General features: G+C 40.1%; 1 protein-coding gene across 2 annotated transcripts in view; it reads left to right on the plus strand.

The window, feature by feature from the left end:
- Positions 1-21,254, plus strand: part of AKAP10 (A-kinase anchoring protein 10) — a 35,007-nt gene extending 13,753 nt beyond the window's left edge. Inside the window, exons 4-16 of one of the 2 annotated variants that reach the window (XM_075013990.1) lie at positions 1,479-2,036; positions 6,844-6,942; positions 7,940-8,024; positions 8,451-8,574; positions 9,690-9,826; positions 11,052-11,196; positions 11,430-11,606; positions 13,966-14,075; positions 15,928-16,010; positions 16,604-16,656; positions 18,532-18,627; positions 18,752-18,852; positions 19,800-21,254. In XM_075013990.1, coding sequence (XP_074870091.1) covers positions 1,479-2,036; positions 6,844-6,942; positions 7,940-8,024; positions 8,451-8,574; positions 9,690-9,826; positions 11,052-11,196; positions 11,430-11,606; positions 13,966-14,075; positions 15,928-16,010; positions 16,604-16,656; positions 18,532-18,627; positions 18,752-18,793 — 1,709 coding nt within the window. In that variant the 3' untranslated portion in view covers positions 18,794-18,852; positions 19,800-21,254. The remainder of the gene's footprint in view (positions 1-1,478; positions 2,037-6,843; positions 6,943-7,939; positions 8,025-8,450; positions 8,575-9,689; positions 9,827-11,051; positions 11,197-11,429; positions 11,607-13,965; positions 14,076-15,927; positions 16,011-16,603; positions 16,657-18,531; positions 18,628-18,751; positions 18,853-19,799) is intronic. The other variant, XM_075013991.1, reaches the window with a different exon arrangement.
- Positions 21,255-21,609: the final 355 nt, after the last annotated feature.

Genomic DNA, 21,609 nt, shown 5'->3' on the forward strand with positions numbered 1-21,609 from the left:
AGGTTCATGGGTGGTAGAGAAAGGTCTGAACAGGAAACCAAGGCTGTGTTCTTCTGGCTCTGTATCCCTGCCAGAAAATGTAGAAGCATAGGTGTGTGCCTTGTGCATTCCAGCTGTTTCATCCTTTGGGTCAGGAAGGGCGACCAGGTTTGCTGAAGGGTACAAGGCACCCATTATAAAAGTCTGTTTAGTTTCTTTTAATCTACAAGCCCAAGGTAAATTATATAAACTTTTCAGATTTCTTATAGCCGATTTCTCTGAACCAAACAGGCTGTTTATACAGACCAAACAAGATGTCATTTAAATTGACCCAATAAATCAAGAGACTCTTTTGTTGGCTATACATTTTTGAAAGTGAAATAGTAAACATTACTGAAAAACGGCTAAATGTAGTGCCTTGCATGTTGAATAGTAACAGAGAGGAAGCCGTGCTAGTCTATCAAAACAAAAAGCAGTCAAGTAGCACTTTAAAGACTAGCAAAATAGTTTATTAGGTGAGCTTTCGTGGGACAGACCATGGTCTGAAGAAGTGGGTCTGTCCCACGAAAGCTCACCTAATAAACTATTTTGCTAGTCTTTAAAGTGCTACTTGACTGCTTTTTGTTTTGATAGTGTATAGACTAGCACAGCTTCCTCTCTGTTACTATTACTGAAAAAGGTTTTTATGTGTAACTGCCTCACTGTACATTGGAATGTTCAACAAGTAATGCTGTTCAACAGCCCTTGTGCACTGCTCGCTGTACCATTAGCTGACCGTTACAGATTGATTTTACTAATGGATGATGGCACAGCTTGTGAGCAGAGGAAGGCTTTTGAGTGTTTAGTGTTGCTAAGCTGTTATCAGTGTATTCTCATGACTTATCTTCAGAATATTTTAACCATGCATTCATAGTTTGAGGAGGGTTAAGACAGCAGTTATAGTAACTTCATGATTACAGTAGGTGAAAGGATGGGCCATAGGTAGCAGAAAGTGCAGCAAGCAACTCTGAGTAGGCTAGTCTTCACCCACTCCCATCTCACATGATGTAGGCGTGCATGAGCAAATGGCTATCAGGGTTAGTTCTTCAAGGCCTTGTTGTACCAAAGTGTTTGATACATTGATTGAATACAGTAGGGTCTCAACATTTGCGAGGGTTCCATGTTGAGAACCCTTGCAAATGCTGAATTTTGCGAATATGACAGCCTCTGGCTGGTGCCACTCCTTGCCTGGAGCCCCAGGGGAAGCGGCCGTTTGCAAATTATTGCGTTTGGGTTCGTGAATATTGAGACCCTGCTATAATCAAATTTTTCTGTCTGTTGGACAGGAGAACTTTATTGGACTGATCAGATGGAAATAATTTTTAAATAGGCATTTCCACTTTCTAATTGCTTGTTGGGTAAGAAATGCATTTTACACCAAAGATGTTTGAGTACCTGTTGCATTTGGGTAAATTGGTTACAGTTGAATATTGTGTAAACTTTTTTTTTTTCCCCTTTAGGTCGGTCATGTCTGAATTATCAGGCTCAAGAGACCAAATCAAGCCTTTCAAAGACCCTTGAACAAGTCCTGCAGGACAGTGTTGCCCTCCCTTATTTTATCCAGTTTATGGAACTGCGTAGAATGGAACATTTGGTTAAATTCTGGTTAGAGGCGGAAAGCTTTCACTCCACAACATGGTCCCGCATACGAGCACACAGCCTGAATACAGTTAAACAGAGTTCATTGGCAGAGCCAGTGTCTCCCTCAATAAAACAGCATGAAACTACAGTATCTTCTCCAGCTGAATTGCTTGGTGAGCGGTTGGAGGATTCCTGCACAGTTCATCTTCTCATGACCAAGACAGTACCAACAGACCTGAATGATAGAACTGGCAACATTCCGAACCACTTGCTGTCAAGCCATGATAGCAATAATGCCAGGGTACTTTGTCTTGGGAAGTCTGAGACAGGGACCCATTCTGTTCCAGCTGAACAGCAAGAATCTTCCAAGCTTACATTATCAAACAGAAACAGCCCCTCTTCTGCACTAAAGGACTTGTCAGGAAAATTAATGAAAAGTAAGTCAAGGGGCATGGGAAGGTAAATAAAAACATGGTCAAAAAGTTTACTACTTATGCATGCACCTAACCAATAAATATCTGTAACTTTTTTTCAGAGAAAATGGCTAATTTATTACTAGTATAATAGCTCAGCATAATAGTTGGTAATGGTGCTTACATAATCCTTAGCCAAATTTTAGGATTCTCAATGTAGCTTGATTAAATCAATTTTTTTTTTTTAAAATGTAGTGGATTTTCCTGCAGAAGCAATCCTTTTCCCAAGGGAAGGTATAAATGGAGATATGAAGAATTATGCTGTTAAGAGGACGAACTGTTCTAGATTTGTGACTGATTCTGACACTAGATAAAGCTTCCTGTATCCTGAAATCTTAGGAAAACTCTTATGAACCTGCACTTGCTCTAGGTCTTATAAATTTACATTTTAAAGACTGCATGTTAACTATTGACAGCTTAATGAATGCACTTCTCTAAAGAGAAACAAAAGATACGGGCTTATGACAATTGAAGACGTTTAAAAAGTTAATTCTGACCACATAGGAGCCATCCAGTTTGGGAGAGTCTGCCTTCAGCATGCTCACAATTCTCTCAATAATAATAATAATAATAATAATAATAATAATAATAATAATGGGAACTGTCAAGTGGAAACCCTAAACACTTATGGGGAGAACCATTCCTGGGCTTGTGTAAAAAGGGCATTTGCTTTGCAACACTTTGCCTTATCATAGAATCGTAGAACACTAGAACTGGATGTAGCCTCAAGAGGTCAAGTCCAGTCCTCTGCCCTCACAGCAAGATCAGCACTACTTGTATTATCCCCGTTAGCTATTTATCTAACCTTTTCTTTAATATCTCCAGTGATGGAGATTCTGCAACCTCCCTGAGCAATTTATCCCAGTACTTAATCACCCAAACAGTTAGGAGATTTTTCCTGTGTCCAGGCTAAACCTACCTTGCTGCAATTTAACTCCATTGCCTCTTGTTCCATTTTCAGAGTTTAAGGAGAATAATTTTTCTTCCTTCTCCTTGTAACAACCCTTTAGGTACTTGAAAACTAATGTCATGTCCCCTTCTCAGCCATCTCTTTTTCAGACTAAACAAACCCATTTCTTTTAATCTTATCTTACAGGTCATATTTCTCAATCTTTAATCATTTTAGTTGCTCTTCTTTGGACCCTCTCCAATTTCTCCACATCTTTCCTAAAATGTGGTGCCCAGAACTGAATACAGTACTCCAGCTGAGGCCTAATCAGCACAGAGGAGAACGGAAGAATACTTCCCATGTCTTGCTCATAACACTCCCGTTAATGCATCCAAGGATCATGTTTGGTTTTTTGCAACAACATCACACTTACTGATACTCAGCTTGCAGTTGACTTAGACCCATATATCGCTGGCAGTGGTGCATGATTAACAACATTGTATAGGTACTACAGAAGGTAATGGCATTTGCACCAGCATTAAACTAAGAGATGATTTACTTTGGAAATGAACTCTGCTGAGCACTCAAGGATGTATACTGTGTACTGCCATGAAGCCAATGAACTCAATGAGATTAGACTAGTGTAATAGAAGAGATACTCTGCTTCATTGAGCAAAGAGAATGTTCATGGGTTGGAAAGGTGGAAGGGCAGGGTTGTGGGAGGAAGCTAAACAATCGCTTTGATAGACAAAGCTAACAGGAAAAGCACCTTGTGTTTTGTTAACTGAGTCACTAAGGAAACTTCCAGCATTCATACCCTGACAAACTGACCTGCTTAAACCACAAAGCCATGATGGCTCTCTAACCTTAGATTTAACCTATGTTACATTCTTTAAAATAAGTAAAAATCAGACTCATATTGCTGTTGAGAATGATGACTTTGTCAGTTTGCTTTAAATTCATCGTGATGAACATACATTTGTTCCCTGTATATCTACAAGTTCTCAGTAGCAGCATGGCATACCAAAAGGAAGAACTGAATTCTAAAAGTAAGAACTGTCAAGATGCTGTGTAGGCCAGTGTTTAGGCTGAACTCCTTTGTATCACTGGAATAAGTCTTTTGAAAGATTTGTGTTAAATATTATGCTGTCAAACAGACTTCAGAATCATGACATACTTTGGCATTAATTTAAATTGTACCTGTGTCTACATGAGTGCCTTGATTTCACAAGATCAATTTCTGTAATAGCTGTTCTATTTTAAAAAATTTGTAGCAAAACTTGAATGACAGTGTGGGTGATAGTTGCCTCTGTATGGAAGTTGTATATATTGTATGTTGTATAATAACATAGTTGCAAATCCTTTCAAGAATGTGTATGGGAAATGTTTTTGCTCTTGGATTTATTTAATCAAGCTTCTCATAATTGATTTGTTCTAATTTATGGCTCAGTCCTTTAGACACTGGCTGCTGGGAGTAGTGCTTATTGCTGTGAACAGCAGTACAGGCATTAATCTGATTATACGTTGCAGTAAGTGGCTTGCCCTGTAGTCCCCTTGTGCATTTCTCCTCACCTTGTACCTTCCCAATTTGTGCGTGTCTCCTAAACAGAAACAAAAAATGAAACGTCCCTTTCACAAAGCAGTGATCTGCTTAACTGTTGTATCCCTTTTCTCTGACCTTTATATATCTTGTATATATAGACTGTAAGATAGAGGGGGGCAGACTGTGGCCTGAAGGCCGTGTCTGGCCAGCCAGCTGTTTCAATCCAGCCCTCAATTTCCCACTGGGGAATGGGGTCTAGGGCTTGCCTCGCTCCTCACAACTCCCAGAAGCAGCAACATGTCTCCCTTCCAGCTGGCTCCAACACAGAGGAGCAGCCAGAGGGTTCCATGAGAGGCCCCCATCCCAGGCACTGCCCCCGAAGCTCCTGTTGGCTGGGAACCACAGGCAGTGGTTGCTGTGAAAGCGGTGCTTGGGGGGTACAGGGTGGGTGGCAACACACAGAACTGCCTGACTCTGTGCCTTCACATGGGAGCCAGAGGAGATTTGCAGCAGCGGGGTAACGCACCTGTTTGAGGAGGCAAGCACAGTCTGGAGCTTGCACCCCTGAGCCTGCCCCCTGCGCTTCATCTCTGCACCCCAACCTTGAACCCTCTCCCACACTCTGAACCCCTCAGTCCCAGCCCAGAACACTTTCCTACACCTTGAACCCTTCAGTCCCAGCCCAGAGCCTCTCTGTCCTCCGAACCCCTTGGTTCCAGCCAGGAACCCCTCCTGCCCTCCAGACTCTCCTTCCTGGGACTACTACCCCAGGGCTCACTGCCCCAGCTAGAGCCAGCATCCCAACCCCAATTTCTTGTTCATTCATGGCCCTCTACAATTTCCATACCCTGTTGTGGCATTTGTCTCAAAAAGTTGGCCCACTTCTCTTGTGAGGTCTTCAGGCTGAGATCGTTTCTCATGTACAGCGTCTAGCCCAACGAAACCCCAGACCTGTTAGGGGCCTCTGATTGCTGTCACAATTTTAAAAAGCTGTTTACAGGATCTGAGTCTTTTTTTTTTTTTTTTTTTAATAAAGGAATCTAAAGCATTTGGGGCATAGATGCCTGAAATACTACACATTTTTACTGAGTTTGGTACAGAGTTAATTCAGATGTTTGGAGTTCTTGCCGTTTTTACCAAATGGAAATTAATATTAACTAATGGCAAGTTTATTTTTATTCAAATTTGAACAAAAACACATTTAATTCTGTTGTTGGTTGGCTGTTCTTCTGTATAGACGCAGAGCAGCCTTTGCTGGTTGTAGTGTAAGCTCTCTATGTAGTATCTGACTGAAAAAAGTCGATCTAAAATTATCTTTCTTCCTCTCTTCATCTATAGTAACAATTTCTGGTTCCCAAAGACAAGCTTGTCAAAGGAGCATAAATTGTTTTGTAGATTTACCAAATTAAATTGATATGAAGAAACTGAACATATAACTGAATTTCCAGAAATAAAGTGAAAATGTATTCTCCAGTAAGGGTTTGTCGTAAAATTAGTTTTCCAGCAATGCATTTCAATGAAATATAGTTAAATGGAATTTTATACTAAATAGTTACATGTAGGTTATGTTGTTCAAATAATTTCTAGTTTTCCATCTGTTACATTTATGGACTTGATTACTTCAAAATGGAAGTAATAGAGAAAGCTTTGTGTATAAGGCTAAAAGCAAATGGAGTTCTTATACTAATAATGCCAAGCTAAAGATAGATACCTGATATAGCAAACCATGGTAGTGCAAGTAATATTTTCACTGACTAATTCTTTCAGGGGGTTGTACTTATAACATTTGCTGTATTTAAGATTGGAGTCTATCAAGTAGAGTTAGAAGAACAGAAGGAAAAGATGAATAAAAGGAAATAGGTGGATGGGTCCTTGTAGTATTTGTGCTGTCTCAGTTTAAAAAAATACCAGAATTCCACTGTAATGGGGGAGCTTTCTACATAGCTGTGAAGGGGGCCAAAGCATGGGAGCTTTCTTAGGATTCTTGCTTTACTGACTGGGAAATAATGTAATTAGTCCACGTGGTGGAGGTGAGGAATTGGAGAGCTGTACCCTTCTTCTGACATACTGGCTGCCGCATGATCTTTCAGTAGCCTGAGATATGCTGTAACCCGCCTGAAGACAGGGCTTTCATGGTAGGAATTGCTGTGTGGAGAATTGAATGGGAAGCTCAAGAGTTAGAGAAAAGGAGTGCCGTTTTTGATTATTTGTCTCCTCTTCCTCAGTGAAAGTGCATATCGTAGAATACTAGAACTGAAAGGGACCTCAAGAGTTCCTTTATTCATCTTACAGATAAACATCAGTGGATCTTAAAGTTCAACATGTGTTTTCTTTTTTAGGTATAGAACGGGATGCAGTTAATACTTTTACCAAATATATTTCTCCAGATGCTGCTAAACCAATACCTATAACAGAGGCAATGAGGAATGACATAGTGGGTAAGAACGTGGTCTGTTTGATACAGTTGACTTTACACACTGTATCTCCCCAAGCCAAATAAAATTTGTATGCAGCAGGATGGATTCCTCTCTTGCTCATGACAGTACAGTTGTTTTCACTTTTCATGAGCTTATAACAAATAATAGATTCTGTAATATATGCCTAATTACTGCAGAAATCTCCAGCTATGTATTCGACTTTTCTCTAGTGCTTATTTCTAACGTGTCTGAGCATCTCATGTACATTAAAGCAACGGTTCTCAACCGGGATATATATAGTCTTTAGGGGCGGGGGGGCATGCAGTGGTCTTCCATGGGTACATCAGCTCATCTAGATATTTGTGTAGTTTTATAACAGACTACATAAAAAGCATTCTCAAACTCAGTACAATCTAAAATTTCATAAAGGCAGAGATTTGTGTACTTCTTTGTATGCTATACACTGAAATATAAGTAAAAATCTATTTGTTTTATAATACAGTAAAAATGAGAAGGTAAGCATTTTTTCAGTAATGTGCTGTGGCACTTTCCATTGTTGTATTGTGTGCTGTGGCACTGATTTTGTAAGCAAGTAGTTTTTAAGTGAGGTGAAATTTAGGGATACACAAGACTAATCAGACTCCTGAAAGGTTGAGAGCCATTGCATTAAAGGATTTACATTATCAAAACCCCTCTCTAGTATGTAAATTTTATAATCTATGTTATGCAGACTGGAAACTGAAGTACAGAGGAGAAATTACCTTGCTTATGACCTGTATTAGCATAGTCAGGAATATAACCTAGATCTCCTGAGTCCCAGTTCAGCATCTTATCCATGAAAATACCCTTCTCCTTTTATAGACACTGTTTTGAAATAACAAACTTTTATGAACAATCAGAACTGGTTAATCCCCATTGGCTTGAACTGTTGATGATTTTCATTAGACTTATCACTAACATTTTCTTTTCACTAAATAAAACCAACTGCCCATTAAAATTGATCTGGTTTCTTTTACAGCAAAAATTTGTGGGGAGGATGGACAGGTGGATCCTAACTGTTTCGTTACTGCACAGTCAATAGTGTTTAATGCAATGGAACAAGAGTAAGTTGATTCCATGGTTTGCCTTTATTATATTGTCTGTTCTTTCCTCTTTTTTCAAGAATAGTTTCAAAGGTCTAAGTATAAACATTCATACAGTTGATAAGTGAATGGTAACTGTTGTGTGGTAAGTCACACTGTGCCACCACTTGTATTTGGAACAGCCTGCCTTCATGGTCAACCCTCTCCTTCTACTCCTCCAACACTGTTAGGAGTGCTTCTCTGAAATCCTATATAAATGCTACTGCTAGAAAATTATGCCACTTCCAATTCATGCCGTGATACCACAAACTGTTTCTTTTTTGCGTGTATCTGACTAGATTTTTAAGCATCTCAGGGTAGGGACTTGTTTTTTTATTAGTGAAATGCCATGTTTTCTGTTGGCAGTTAATAGTTGTTAATATTTAGTATTGCTTTGTCCATCTTCAGGCACTTTAGTGAATTTTTGCGAAGTCACCATTTCTGTAAATACCAGATTGAGGTGCTGACTAGTGGGACTGTTTACCTGGCTGATATACTCTTCTGTGAATCAGCATTGTTCTATTTCTCAGAGGTAAGTCATCATCCCCCTCGCCTCTCTTACATGCCAGTGTAGTACAAAAAACCATATAGGCCATAAAAGCTTTATTCTGGGAGCCTGGGCCAATATATAATTTGAAAATATCAGATATATGTAGTGCTATGGAAAAACGCATTGTTAATTTTTCCTGTCAGTGTGTGGAATCACTGCAAATGTTCTAATTTCTGTTTTACGTTTTAGGCTGAGCTTTCACACATCTCTTATATATAGACCTCCATCATAGCAGAATCTTTTTGCTCTGTAACAGGACATTGCAACAGTTCATTTACCTACCCCTTACAGGGCTGCTCAGAGGTTTTCTGTAAAACTTTTGGAGAATCTTGATGAGCCCTACAGAAGTACCAGGAATTCTTGTAGCAAAATGGGCATAACTTAATCTCTTGCAGGATAAGATGCTGGCAGGTAGAATTGTTTAATCTTGCCATGGCTTTTAGCTGTTTTTTAATCTTGCCAAAAAGAGCATTAACAAGAAATACTGGGAAAAATTTTTGTCCTGTATCATGCTGGTGTAAAGCATGACTTCAGGCCAGAACGTGGCACAGTGGATGTTTTGCATCTGAAACGTCTTCACAGTAGCAGTGCTCTCTTTTTAGCGTATTGGGCTTGTCAGTGGGACAGAATTGTTTTAATGGCCTACCAGTGTTCCTAACTACATTGGCCCATGTGTACTGAAACAGCAGATTAAGGAAACCACACAACCACATTGTGTTTAAGGTTGCATTCAGGTAAAGTCCACACAGTGTGAAAATGATTTTTCTGTGTTCCTGCGTGTGTTCATCTGGTACAGGTACATCTTATTATTCAAGCATCATCTGTGGCTGAAATACTGGTGTTTATTGTTAGTGATTTCTTACTTTATTTTTGGGTGAAGCTTGTGAAATTTTGTGAAACAAGGCATCTGAGCACCCTATCTGGTATCTGCGTGGGCAACTTGAGTTTTGATGTGCGAATCGTGAGGTGGGGGGGTTGGGAAGGAAGAAAAAAGTGGTATTTGAAAAGGGACCAGGCCTGTTTGTTCCTCTTCCACCTCTTAGCTAAAATGTTTTCTTATAAAAGGTATATTTCATGTTTCTTAATTTCTCTTCCAGTACATGGAAAAAGAAGATGCAGTTAATATATTACAGTTCTGGTTGGCAGCAGATAACTTCCAGTCTCAGCTTGCTGCCAAAAAGGGACAATATGATGGGCAGGAGGCACAGAATGATGCCATGATTTTATATGATAGGTGAGTTGTTCTGACAACTATTTTTCTCCATAGATCCAGGTGGAAAAATCTAGTACTTGCATATGTGGCATTGTACGCAGGGCTATTCTCTTTTTCAGTAACCATTGTTCATGTTTGGTTTCTGTGTGCTTGGGATATGGGGAATATACATGTTTGTTAAAAGTGAACTCCAGTGTAAGTTTGTGGAAAATGGAATTTCAAGTTTCTTGGTAGAAAGAAGCTTTGGAAGTCATCTTGCATGTTCCTCTTACATGAGAAATATTGAATCTCGTCTAGCCTGTTTGAAGCTGGAAGACTCTATCGGTAGCTGGAGAACTAATGGTTTTATATCATCGCAAGACCAGAGCAGTTGAGGGGAAATTGTTTGTCACTGTTCCCAGCTATGGATTTTGAATTAAATAGGTTTTAATTCAAACTCCTGATGTACAGTTGAGAGAGAAGCTCACTGTTGTGAATATTCAGACACCCTCATGCCTTCAACAGAAGTTGAGGCAATTTCCAGTTTAGGTCTCTAGTCTTCCTGAGAGTCCTTCAGGAGAAACAGGTAAGAAAAATTGTTATTCCTGATAATTTAGGAAGCTATTCTTTTTTTCTTTTTTTAAGTTAACCACTTTTTTGGGGGGTTTTCAGACTTCCATTTAGCTCTCATAAAGAAACAAAGGGCATCGACTTCCACCCCAGTCCTTTGATGTTGCCTTTAGCTGTGTTAAAACCAGCAAAGGGTTTCCTAAATTACTTTGCAAAAAGCTTGTTCTGAAGCTGAAGTTTGTGTACCCATGATCACAAGCTTTGTTAAATTAATTTATTTCTGTTAGGATCTGGTGTCAGAGAGGGAACAGTACCTGACCTGTTTCAAACAAAATAGCTCACCTCAGTTCCCTAAGATCAGTTGTTAAATAGTGCAGTTAAAAGAAAATGAGCCTGCTTAGGGCTCTGTTAGTGCTTGCTGCACATCACAGTATTGCGTGTGCAGCTCTGTTCATAAGCAGTCACATAATGTATTTTATTCCCTTATTCTGATCTCATTTGAGGAGATATGTGTAAAATTAGTTTCCTCGGTTTTAGGGATTTTTCCTAACAATTGGACACCAGTTGTGCACAAGTTTCAAAGCTAGTGCCACCTATAACCACAATATAGCTATTTGGTGGAAAAAAGTGTTATGCCCACTCAATGAGCATTTAGAAACTTGTCTTTTGTATTTTCTTCCACTGTCCAATGTTACAGGTACTTCTCCCTCCAAGCCACGCATCCTCTTGGATTTGATGACTTTGTGCGATTAGAAATTGAATCTAATATCTGCAGGGAAGGAGGTCCCCTCCCTAACTGTTTTACTACTCCATTACGGCAGGCGTGGACCACCATGGAGAAGGTGAGAGAGTGCTTTCTGAAAATATTCTTGGAAACTAGTAGAGAGAAAAGGTGATCAATCATTTCTCCCATTTCCAGTTTTCTCAGTTCTTCATATTTCACCCTTTTGCTGCCTCAGCAATGTAGAATTGTTCCCTATGATAACTTTTCAGTGTGGCTTTTCCAATCTGTTCTTAAATCTTCTAAGAGAAGACATTTTGGGTAATTATCTTTGTAAAATTGTCTGTTTTCTAGGTTTTTTTACCTGGCTTTCTGTCCAGCAACCTTTATTACAAATACTTGAATGATCTCATCCATTCAGTAAGAGGAGATGAATTTGCAGGGGGGAATCTTGCACTGACTGTTCAAGGCCTCAATAGCTCTTCTGATAATGAGTCTCATGCAAGTGGTTCTGATGGCTCTGCCTCCCAGGTAGAAATTTCTTGTTTTACTTCCATCCTAACAGCAGCTGTGGTCATTCCATAATGATGTCATCAAATGTGAAGAGTTACATGCTTAACAGCTTTGGTTAAGGGAACAACTTTATGCCGTTTAAGTCTCACATTTAGGTTCCCTTTTAAATTCTGTATTAAAATAGGAAATCTTTATTCAGCCTTGTTCATATTAAATAAATAAAAATAATTTATATAGAAAAATACTATGCAATATTTAGTATAGCACTGAGTCCTAACCAAAGTTGTGCTGCTTACTACAATACTATGCAAATACTGCTGTGAGATATGCAGAATGCATCATCTTTGGTGTGTTTAAAGAAAATAAGAAATTAAATAATTTAATGTGCAATGAAGACTTCCTACTGTTTTCACTATTGGACTACGGTTGTCATTAGATGTGACAGCAATACTATACAGTAGTGTCAAATACTGTAGGTTTTCCCTTAAAAACAAAAACACAGTATATCAAAGATACTTTTGTTTTAACTGCTGGAATATGTTGACCATTTAGTATTGACAACCATGAATAAATTATGGTATAGTTAAAATATAGACAACGCAAGTTATGGTATTAGGGTTAATTTCTAATAGCATGGCACTCTACAACAATCTGCTTCCTGTAAATGACAGACATAGGAGTAGAGCATTTCTATATCAAGATAAACTAGAGATGACTACTAATGGAGAGAGAGAACAGTTAATGTCTAGCATCTAAATTTCTGTGCAAACAGAAAAGAGCTAGCAGGTTCTGTTGTGCTTTATTCATCAATCTAGCCCAATGTCCAAATGTCCAGTCAATTTAACTGGTTAGAAACTGAGTGTCTCTCTCTGTTCCTGGAAGAGAGCTCTGGTGTCTAACTCTGGTTCTAGGTGAGTGTGCTTGTAATTAGCTGAGCTAAATGGTGGTGATATCTGAGTTTTTGCTCCTGTTTGTATATGGTGCAGGTGAAGATAACTACATTGTGAGTAAAGACCTCAAAGATCTGTTACTGGGGAATCCAGAGAGCTTTTTAATAAAACACTAAAGATTGGTTTGACTCATCTGTGAACGATATGGAAGTCAGACTGCAACTGGCTTCCTTTGACTCTCAGTTGCTTTCTAACTTCATTGGAAAAAATGAGAGATCAGATTACATTTACTTTTTTCAGTGATTTGGTGAAAGTCCAGTTTTGTTTTATCTCAGCTCCAGGTTTTGTGTGTTTCATTAGTGGCTTTTCTGGTTCCTCGCCCATTTCTCCCTCTTTAGACTGCAGCTTTCTCAAGATTGTGCCATGTGTTACAGTTTTGAGTGGGTCCAGCCAGAGAAGTGTCCAACAGAATAAGGCACTTCAGGGAACATCTCTTGGCTAATGTCAAACACGTTTTTTAATGGAATTGACTATCCCAAGTGAAAATATAGTTTTGTTGACATTACATTCATACGTGGAACAGGGAACTCCAAATTACCAGAAACTTAATTGAGCTTGACTTTAGGGCGGAACAGTTCCAAGTTAATGGCAATGATCTCAATTGCAAGGAGATGGGATGATATTTGAACACCCTGTCTGATAAACAAGGAGACTGGGTTATAACATCACCAGAGTAGGCTGCCAATCTTGAAAAGCTGTGCTGCTGAGGAATTTTACTAATATAAATGGCAGTGACTGATTAGTGGTGTCTACAGCTATGCAGAAAAGGAGAGCATTCTCTTGTGTGCTTCCACTTTAAATATAACAGGGTCTTTCTACCTCTCTCAGTAGTCTGCTGTGAAGCAGCTGTCATTAATGTTGCCATTTAAATACAACATGTTAGTGAGTTACTGTGTGTGTATGCTCACTCCCACTCATGCTTCTTCGTTTCCCTCAAGATGAAATAAGCAACTAGCCTAGGAAATGCATGTTTTGCTCAGTGACTGAGAAAACATGTCATAGGAACCATGTATTTCCACTGTGGAGTAACCACATATTTAACAAGTAGATGGCAGGGTTTAGGGGGATTTTTAATATCTGCAGCTTTTCAGAGAGCTCCCTCTTTTAAACTCAAACAAATATGTGCATGCACATACAAATCCACTCAGTCATCCACTCTCTAAATACATATTGCCTGAGTTGTGTGTTACCTATTCTGCTTTTTTATGCTGTGTTCATGTAACTGTGCCTTATCACTGTGTGTTTAATGTCAGTTGCTCTGAAATTCTTATTTTGTGGGGTGGAGGTTGTAGAGTATTTTTAGGCTTATTTAGAAACATTGAACTATTTTATAGTGTACAAGCAAACTTAAATATCACTTGACCAGGTGTGCTAAGTAGCCACTAGTTCTTTGCGTTTGGCACTAATATTTAGAATTTCTGTTGTAGTCCAGTGTCAAAAAGGCTAATGTTAAAATCCTGAAAAATTTTGATGAAGCAATAATTGTAGATGCTGCAAGTCTGGATCCAGAATCTCTGTATCAACGAACTTATGCTGGGTAAGGTTTATTCCGTGTCTGTCATTCTTTCGTGTCTGTGTTTCACCTTTGTTTCATTCTTGTCCCTTTTACTAATAGTGTAGATAGATGCAAGCTGCAGCACTCTTGTTTCATTCCAGAAGACTCTTATAGTTGTGCATGTGTTACCTGAAAAGTATCTCACTGCCTTGTGGGTTATCCTGGGAAGGAGTAAGGCTACGGGAGTAAACCCTGACAGAAAATCTGGAGGGGAGTCCTAAGGCGGTTCTGTGTCAGCTTCTGGCACTGCCCTGGCAACTTCTGCAGCTAAGCTGGTACCAAACGCAGAGGTTATCCTTTCCTTTGGACTATATCAGTAAAGCCAAGAGGTGGGGCCTGGTGTCTGGGCAGCCCAGGGTCTCCATAAAAATTGCCCAGGCTTGCGCATTGAGAGGTACTCCAGCATCGCTTAACAGCGTTGAACCAACACGGGAGGCGACAGATACCGGTTTTTTGTGCGATCCATAGTCTATGCAGACTGAAGGATGCCTTGTATCTCTTCAGGTAACTGTATCAGCCAGTGTCTGCTGCCTCCCTTCTGAATAAAGCAAGTTTTGTAACGTGAAGTGGTATTAGGTCTGCTTCAAACTCCTAATCGCAGGAGTACTACCACTGAATTGAGAGTTGACCAGGACCAAGTTCAGAGACAGGGAAATACCGGTGTCACCTTCACAACCTGACGTGTCAGTACTGGGTTATGCACTAGGCTTGAGACCCCTGAATTAGAAGCTCTGTGATTTTTCTTTAAGTAAATCTTGTCAAACAGTAATTTCGGGAGGAGCCCCTCCACACGCTCAGCAAATTAGAATATAGAATCTTTCCAGCTTGCAAATCCAACAGAATCATTCCACTTTCCTTGCCCCTCCCCCAATAGAGAGTTCAGTCTTGAAACTTTAAAGGATAGTTTCACTCAGTGTGTCTGTTCTTTTATGACTTGAGAGTAACGGTTATGTCAATAGTACGAGGCACGTAGAAATGTCTGTGTCTGTGGCTCTCTTATTAAAAAGTCACCCCAGTTGATAGTTTGAGTGCTAACAATAAAAGCCCTTATTTGGAAAATTATTTTAAACTGCTGTTAGTTCCAAGATGTTACCCCTGCCCAGTTCCCAAAAATCAATTTACTATTTCCTCGTCTCTCACAGAGAGGCATTGGATTAGGAACAAGCAAGCCCAGAGTCTCAGTAAAGCAGTGTTGCATCCTTGATTGTCTTCCTCCCTTTCATCATAGAGAAGATACTGTTGCTCTTCATACATGCAATAGATTGTTTTTCTTCTGCCTCTTAAGTAGCTTCCTGTTGTGGTAGTCATCAGAGTACTGGAAGCTTTCGGTTCTGTGCTTTTTTGCAATATCTGTGAGATGCTTTTTCCATGGCGTATCTTATATAAAAAAGTGGATTCCCTAGAATATGGGGCCAAATGTATGGAAGTTTTTCTTACAGCCTAGGCAAGATCTACATTTCTAAGATAAAGAATTAAATACTTTTGGGGGATGGAGCAATTTAATCATAAATCAAAACCAACTTTATTTCATTTTTCAGGTCACCTTTAACTTAATTCATTTGCTCCCTAATAATTTATTTTGATGGCAGCATTTGGGGCACTTACTAATGCAGATTTTTATGGGATGTCATCTAATCTTTTTGAGGTTTGTACCTCTCTAAGTTTCTAGAAATACTTGAGGGAAGGTATCCGGATGGTAAAATGCTAGCCTGGGCTTTTGGGTGCATGCACTTCTCAGCCATTGTAGGGAGCTTTGCTTTGCTTCTACTGGACAGTTTTTCCCATTGCACACCTGGTTAAGCTACATCACTTTGTCTACTGCCTCCTGCTGCAGGAAGATGACATTTGGAAGAGTCAGTGACCTGGGACAGTTTATCAGAGAGTCTGAACCAGAACCTGATGTAAAGAAATCAAAAGGTTTGCTTTCTCTTGCCTCTCTAGCTTTTCTAAATGTTTAGTGTCAGCTGCCCTCTTCCTTCCTTGTCACAGCCAAGGAGAGCAGAATTCTGCTGACTCTGGGATGATTCCATGTATTTTTGCCAAGTAGAGGCAAGTGCTTGAGGTGCTGTCCTATGTATTCACCCCATGCTTGTTCCCCAGTCAGCCCTTGTTTTCCTGATCTAGCAGGAGTGTTGTGGGCAACCTCTGGGATGATGACTGCGAAGCCGCTAAGAGCTGAGCTGATAAACCTCTTGTGTGTTTGAATTTATAAAAGCACTTCACTGGCTCAGACGGCTGCCCGCCCCACTTTCTCCATGTGCCAGTTCTGTTCCTCAGTGTACTTCCAAGCAGCTGAAGTAGAGAAATGGGCCCAACTCAGTACCCTAAATCCCTATCTCCCACACATGCCCCATGACATCTGCACTGCTCTCCCCAGCACTAACAGCAGAAGGATGTAGTTCCAGGCCTGGATGAACAGGTAGGCTCCCTCAGAGCAGGGCAATGAGGCTACTTGGCTGAGTTAGTTGATATTTGCCTTGAGTGCTGTTTTTTCTTTTTTTCTCAACAAGGGTCCATGTTTTCACAAGCCATGAAGAAATGGGTGCAAGGAAACACAGATGAGGTATGGCCTGTTTTCAAGCAGTATTTTTGAGCGTAAAAATCTGGTTTTATCATTCCAGTTACAGATTAATATTCTCAGGGTCTCAGCCTGGACCACTTCCTTTGTCTGACATTCCTCCAGCGATCCGGTTTGTTAACTGTCACATTCCAAAATTCTCAGAAAACTTAAAATGGCCTCCATGCAGTTGAGAGAACAGTTTCATTGTTGGCATTGCCAGCTCATTGGCTTAACTAACGTAATTCGTAACCCATGGTTTCTGGATAAGGATTTTGCGTTGTCTCTGAGAGGGAACAAACTGCAGAAGGATTTCCAGATAACAAAGTGATAGCCTGCAGATATGTGCTATGTGCACCATACAGCTGAGTCTGGAAACATTTTTGCCAAGCGGGATCCGTTAGCTTGCACATGGCCCATAGCCCTTTTCATGCTCTGAATTCAGGGCATTAAGGGTGGTATAGGCCAACGCCTCTCCAGTTCTTTCTTACTGCTACTTTACTCTGAGTCCAAGGGGACCAACAGCATTGCCAGTCCACTGGGAGACGTGGGGAGAAGCCAGGTTCCATGCTCCTGGAAGAGGCAGGGCTTTGGGTAAATGGGGAGGGGCTGGGGCAGCCAGTCCTCAGCACCACCCAGACAGTGCCATGTACCACCCAATCCCAGCCAGCCTTTAGCACTGACTGGGGCTCCAGTGGTGATTCAAAGGGGCTGGGGCAATTGCCCTGTCTGTCCCTGCACTATGAGCAGGTCTGTGTCTGAGTCAGTCATGAGGCACATGCATAGCCAGGTGTGGATGTCTGAGAAGCCTGTGGGGGAACACTTCAATCTCCCTGGACTCTCAGTAGGAGATGTAAGGGTGGCAGTCCTGAAACAAAGAAATTTCAAAAATCAAATGGAGAGAGAAATCTCTGAGCTGCAATTTATTTGCAAATTTGACTCTGTTAACCAAGGATTAAACAGAGCCTGGGAGTGGCTCACATCTTACAAAGGCAGCTTCTCTGCCCTGGGTGTTAAGATCTCCTCATTAGACTCTGACAATGGCTCATATCCCCCTGTCTGATCTGACTTGTTTTTTCCTCTTTTGATACCTACTATTGATAAAGGGCCATTTCTACCCTGCTGAATGGACCTTGTCAGCTCTGGCCCTCCCTTTTTCTGGGACTCCATACTTTAAATACCCCTCTGAAACCCCTCCCCCCCACACTCATGCATCTGATGAAGCGGGTCTTTGCCCATGAAAGCTTATGCTCCAAAATATCTGTTAGTCTATAAGGTGCGACAAGACTTCTTGTTGTTCAGACAAGTAACAGTTTTTTCACGGGGGGTGATAATGGTTCTGTAATGAGGCTGTAAAGTGACCACTGCATCTATATTGGGAGCTAGTTTCCCCTCTTGAGGACTGACCAGCTCCCCATAAAGTAAATCTAAGGCTTTGCCTACCACTCAGATAGGAAGATTAGTCATGTTTAGAAAGTGCATGTAAATATAGGTTAAATGTCTCTGGTCTAGCATTCCCTGGTCTGGCATGATTTTAGTGAGCCAATGTCCACCTATCCTGGGTGTGTCCAAGTTTCCCATAGTCACATAAAGTTTGTTTGCAGCCACCAGTCCTGGCTCTCGGGGTTCTGTGCTGTTATTTACTTGTAATTTACCCCTAAATGTCTTCTGAGAGCCAAGTAGGCAGTGGAAGTGTTGGTAGGGCTACTAGACAATATTGACTCCTGTGGTTCGGCAGATTCTCTGGTTTGGTGCCGGACTAGAGAGGCTCAACCTGGCCTCCTGTTCCACAGGCTTAAAAAGTGTCTGTAGTAAAAGCGCTTTTGGACCTGTGACTCTAAGAATTGACAGTTTCAAATGACTTAGTTTCCTTTGTTTTAGGCCCAAGAAGAAATGGCTTGGAGGATAGCAAAGATGATAGTCAATGATGTTATGCAGCAGGCACAAAATGACCAGCCTTTGGAAAAAGTTACAAAGGTAAATACAGGAACCTCAAGCATCTTATTCTTTTCTAGTGTGACTTAGGCAAAACTGTGGGAAGAATAGAGCTTTTGCACGCTTTAGATTGTGATTTTGGTAACCTGTATATTTGTGCCTGTAGGCTATCCAAGATTTCTCAAGAGTTATCATTAACATGAAATAGAAGTTAAGTTGAACTTTTCAGACTGACTGGCCTGCTTGTGGAAGAGTTCCATGGCTGAGGTACCAAAATAATAGGTGCTTTATAGACACCTTTGACAGAAAACCTCTGTCCGTAGATGCACAATTGTGCAAGTCATTTCATGATCATTGCTGTTCCTGTGGGAATTAATTTTAATTAAAGAGGTGCCTTGTTACGATGGGTAGTCAGTACTGGAATGCCTTAGTTAAGTTCACCCTTGCTATTTCAAACTGATGAGTGCAGAAATGCTTGCTTAATGTACCAATAAAACATTTAAAAGCTTGAAAGTTGTTTATTGGTCACACCAACTATCACTGTGCTATTTGTATGGTATGAAGAAATGGGAAGCTTGACAGATTTGGCTTTGATTTAGCATTCTGTTTAAGTGTTTCATTTGAAAATAGTGTTTCTGGTTTTCTGCAGTCACATAAGATACCAGGTTATAAAACAACCTCTAATGCAACTGTTTTATTAAACAGTTTAGTTACTTGCTGCATTCCTTTTCACTAATCTCTTGATATTTGTAATCAAAATGTCTGCTGGCCAAGAATTAGCTATGCAACCTGTCTGCGTTTCTGAACCATCATCAAGGAACTAAATGTAAACTCAGAACACAGGGTTAAAGCTCTACTTTGACTTCCTTCCTCTTTCTGCTGGTAGTGATAGAAGTGTCTCAACTTAAGCTTAAGTTTGACTGTAAACAATTAACCTACTTCCAAACTGAGTGGGTGAAAAGGTGACATGGAATACACTCACATTTTAAAACAAAGAGCCTTTAAAAATAAGTGGCTGCAGGTGGTTAGGACTCAAATTAAGCAAGTACAGTTGCAGTGATAGGCAGTTTCTTTGTCATCAGAAACTCTTTCCAGCCAAGTTGGTCATAAGCATTTGCTACCACAAATGTCTGTCCCTGCAGTAGATGGTTAATTGGTGCAGTTTTCAGCCATCTTGTCTAGAATGAACTTTAATCCTGTGTTTCCTTTCCCAGCTATGATTTTAAAATGCCAGAGCGAGGAATTCTGGTTCTCCGCTTTTGAAGATAAGTGAACTTTTTGTCTTTTGGTGGAGTCGTCTTTAACACAGCCAATGAAAACAAAGCACTGTTACTTCAGACAGCTGATACTCCCTCATCTGTAAGGGACGAGGAAAAGGAGCAATGTCATATCTCCTTCACAAAGTACAAAGCAATGCTTTTTTTTTTTTTCCTACTGCACGTGGCATTCACAATGATGAAGGTTTTAAAGAGATGAAGAAGAAATTCATCAGCATGTCACTGGGAAACTGTGATCAGCTTCACAAATACTTTACCCCATCTCTGAAGACTGTTAATCACAGTGCCTACAATGGGACATGGGCCACGCTGGGGAAGGGAAAGGTTTTGTTATAGTTTCTAGTTCTTCTACTGCGTGTAATTTTTAAACACACAACTGTAAAGGCCGCAGGGCAGCTTCCCTGACCTTGCCCATTGGAGGGGTCAACCTGAGATGAGGAATACATTGACAGTGAGTGATTGAAGAAGCTATAACTGTTATATTTTTTCCTTACTTGAACTAGATGAGTGTTCAACTGTAAGATAGATAAATACATTTTACGTCCTTCATAACTGCATTAACTTTGAAAGAAGCATAAAATGGCCAGGAATGAAGACTGGACAATATAACTCTTTCTGCCCTTAGTCAAGCTGTTACACTTGCATACACACTTGCATCCCTTGCTTCTAATATGCAGAAGATTTGCATACCAGTCTCTCACCTGTGCAGCCCTCCATCTCTGATTCATGGCTCTGAGTCCAGCCCACTGTGCTGAGTGGACTGTGTCCAGTGGGCTCTGTTCCATTTTCTTCTCCATCATGCAGGTATAAAATAACTGCCCATATGAGTTGCTGCCATTCTCCATAACATGTTGTCATCAGACCACGATATCTGTTCCCAGATGTCTGTTTTTAAAGAAGAGGATCACTCAGTTTTAGCACATTTTGCCTTTATTTCCCCTTCATTGTTTTCAGCATTTGCAACTGACAGAGCCTTTGTTTTAAACCAAAAGCGAGAGATTCGAACTGCACATCTTCAGAGCAGTAAGGTGACTTTGCAGAGCATCTGAAGCACTCAAGTTTTCACTCCATTAGATTATCGCTATATTTTTATTGTGAAACATTTCTGGTTTGGGTTTATTTTATTATGATTGTGCAAAAATCACTTTATAAAAATTCTCAATCATCTCCAATGTTCAGAAAGTCTTGATTAACTAGCAAATATTATTCTGTTGCAATATTTGACTGTATAGAGGCACACTGTGTATTGTCTAAGAAGAAGCAAAAAGGCTGTGTATAAGGTTTTTGGTACTATGTACCACTTCTTATTTCTCTCATGCCCAGGTATTCATGTACTTAAAACATATTATATTTAATTGTGTTTTGATTTAAAATATATAAATATTAAAAATTGTGTCAATTTTCTGTTTTGATGGCGTTTGATTTTTCATACATGTCTTTAATGCATGGGGATGGTCTTTCCCATGGGGGGAAAAAGTCCTGAAATGCCTCTGATTAGTTATGGTTGGCCAGACTTGATATTCTTAATTGAAATGCTCATATATTGGGTAGCTGAAATTTTTTTCTGGTGGAAATTATGCATAGTTTAGCAAGATGATGATTTAAAATATGGTAAACTTGGTCTTCAAGAAGAGTCTGAAACATGGCTTTAGAAAAGCATACAGTAAGAACTACATGTTGCACCTCCGAAAACTGGCATTCTCTGATCCGGCAACATTCCTCATCCAGGAGGATGAGGGATGCTTCT

Source organism: Carettochelys insculpta, chromosome 19 (genome assembly GCF_033958435.1).
Source record: "Carettochelys insculpta isolate YL-2023 chromosome 19, ASM3395843v1, whole genome shotgun sequence".
In the NCBI taxonomy this organism is placed as follows: Eukaryota; Metazoa; Chordata; order Testudines; family Carettochelyidae; genus Carettochelys; species Carettochelys insculpta.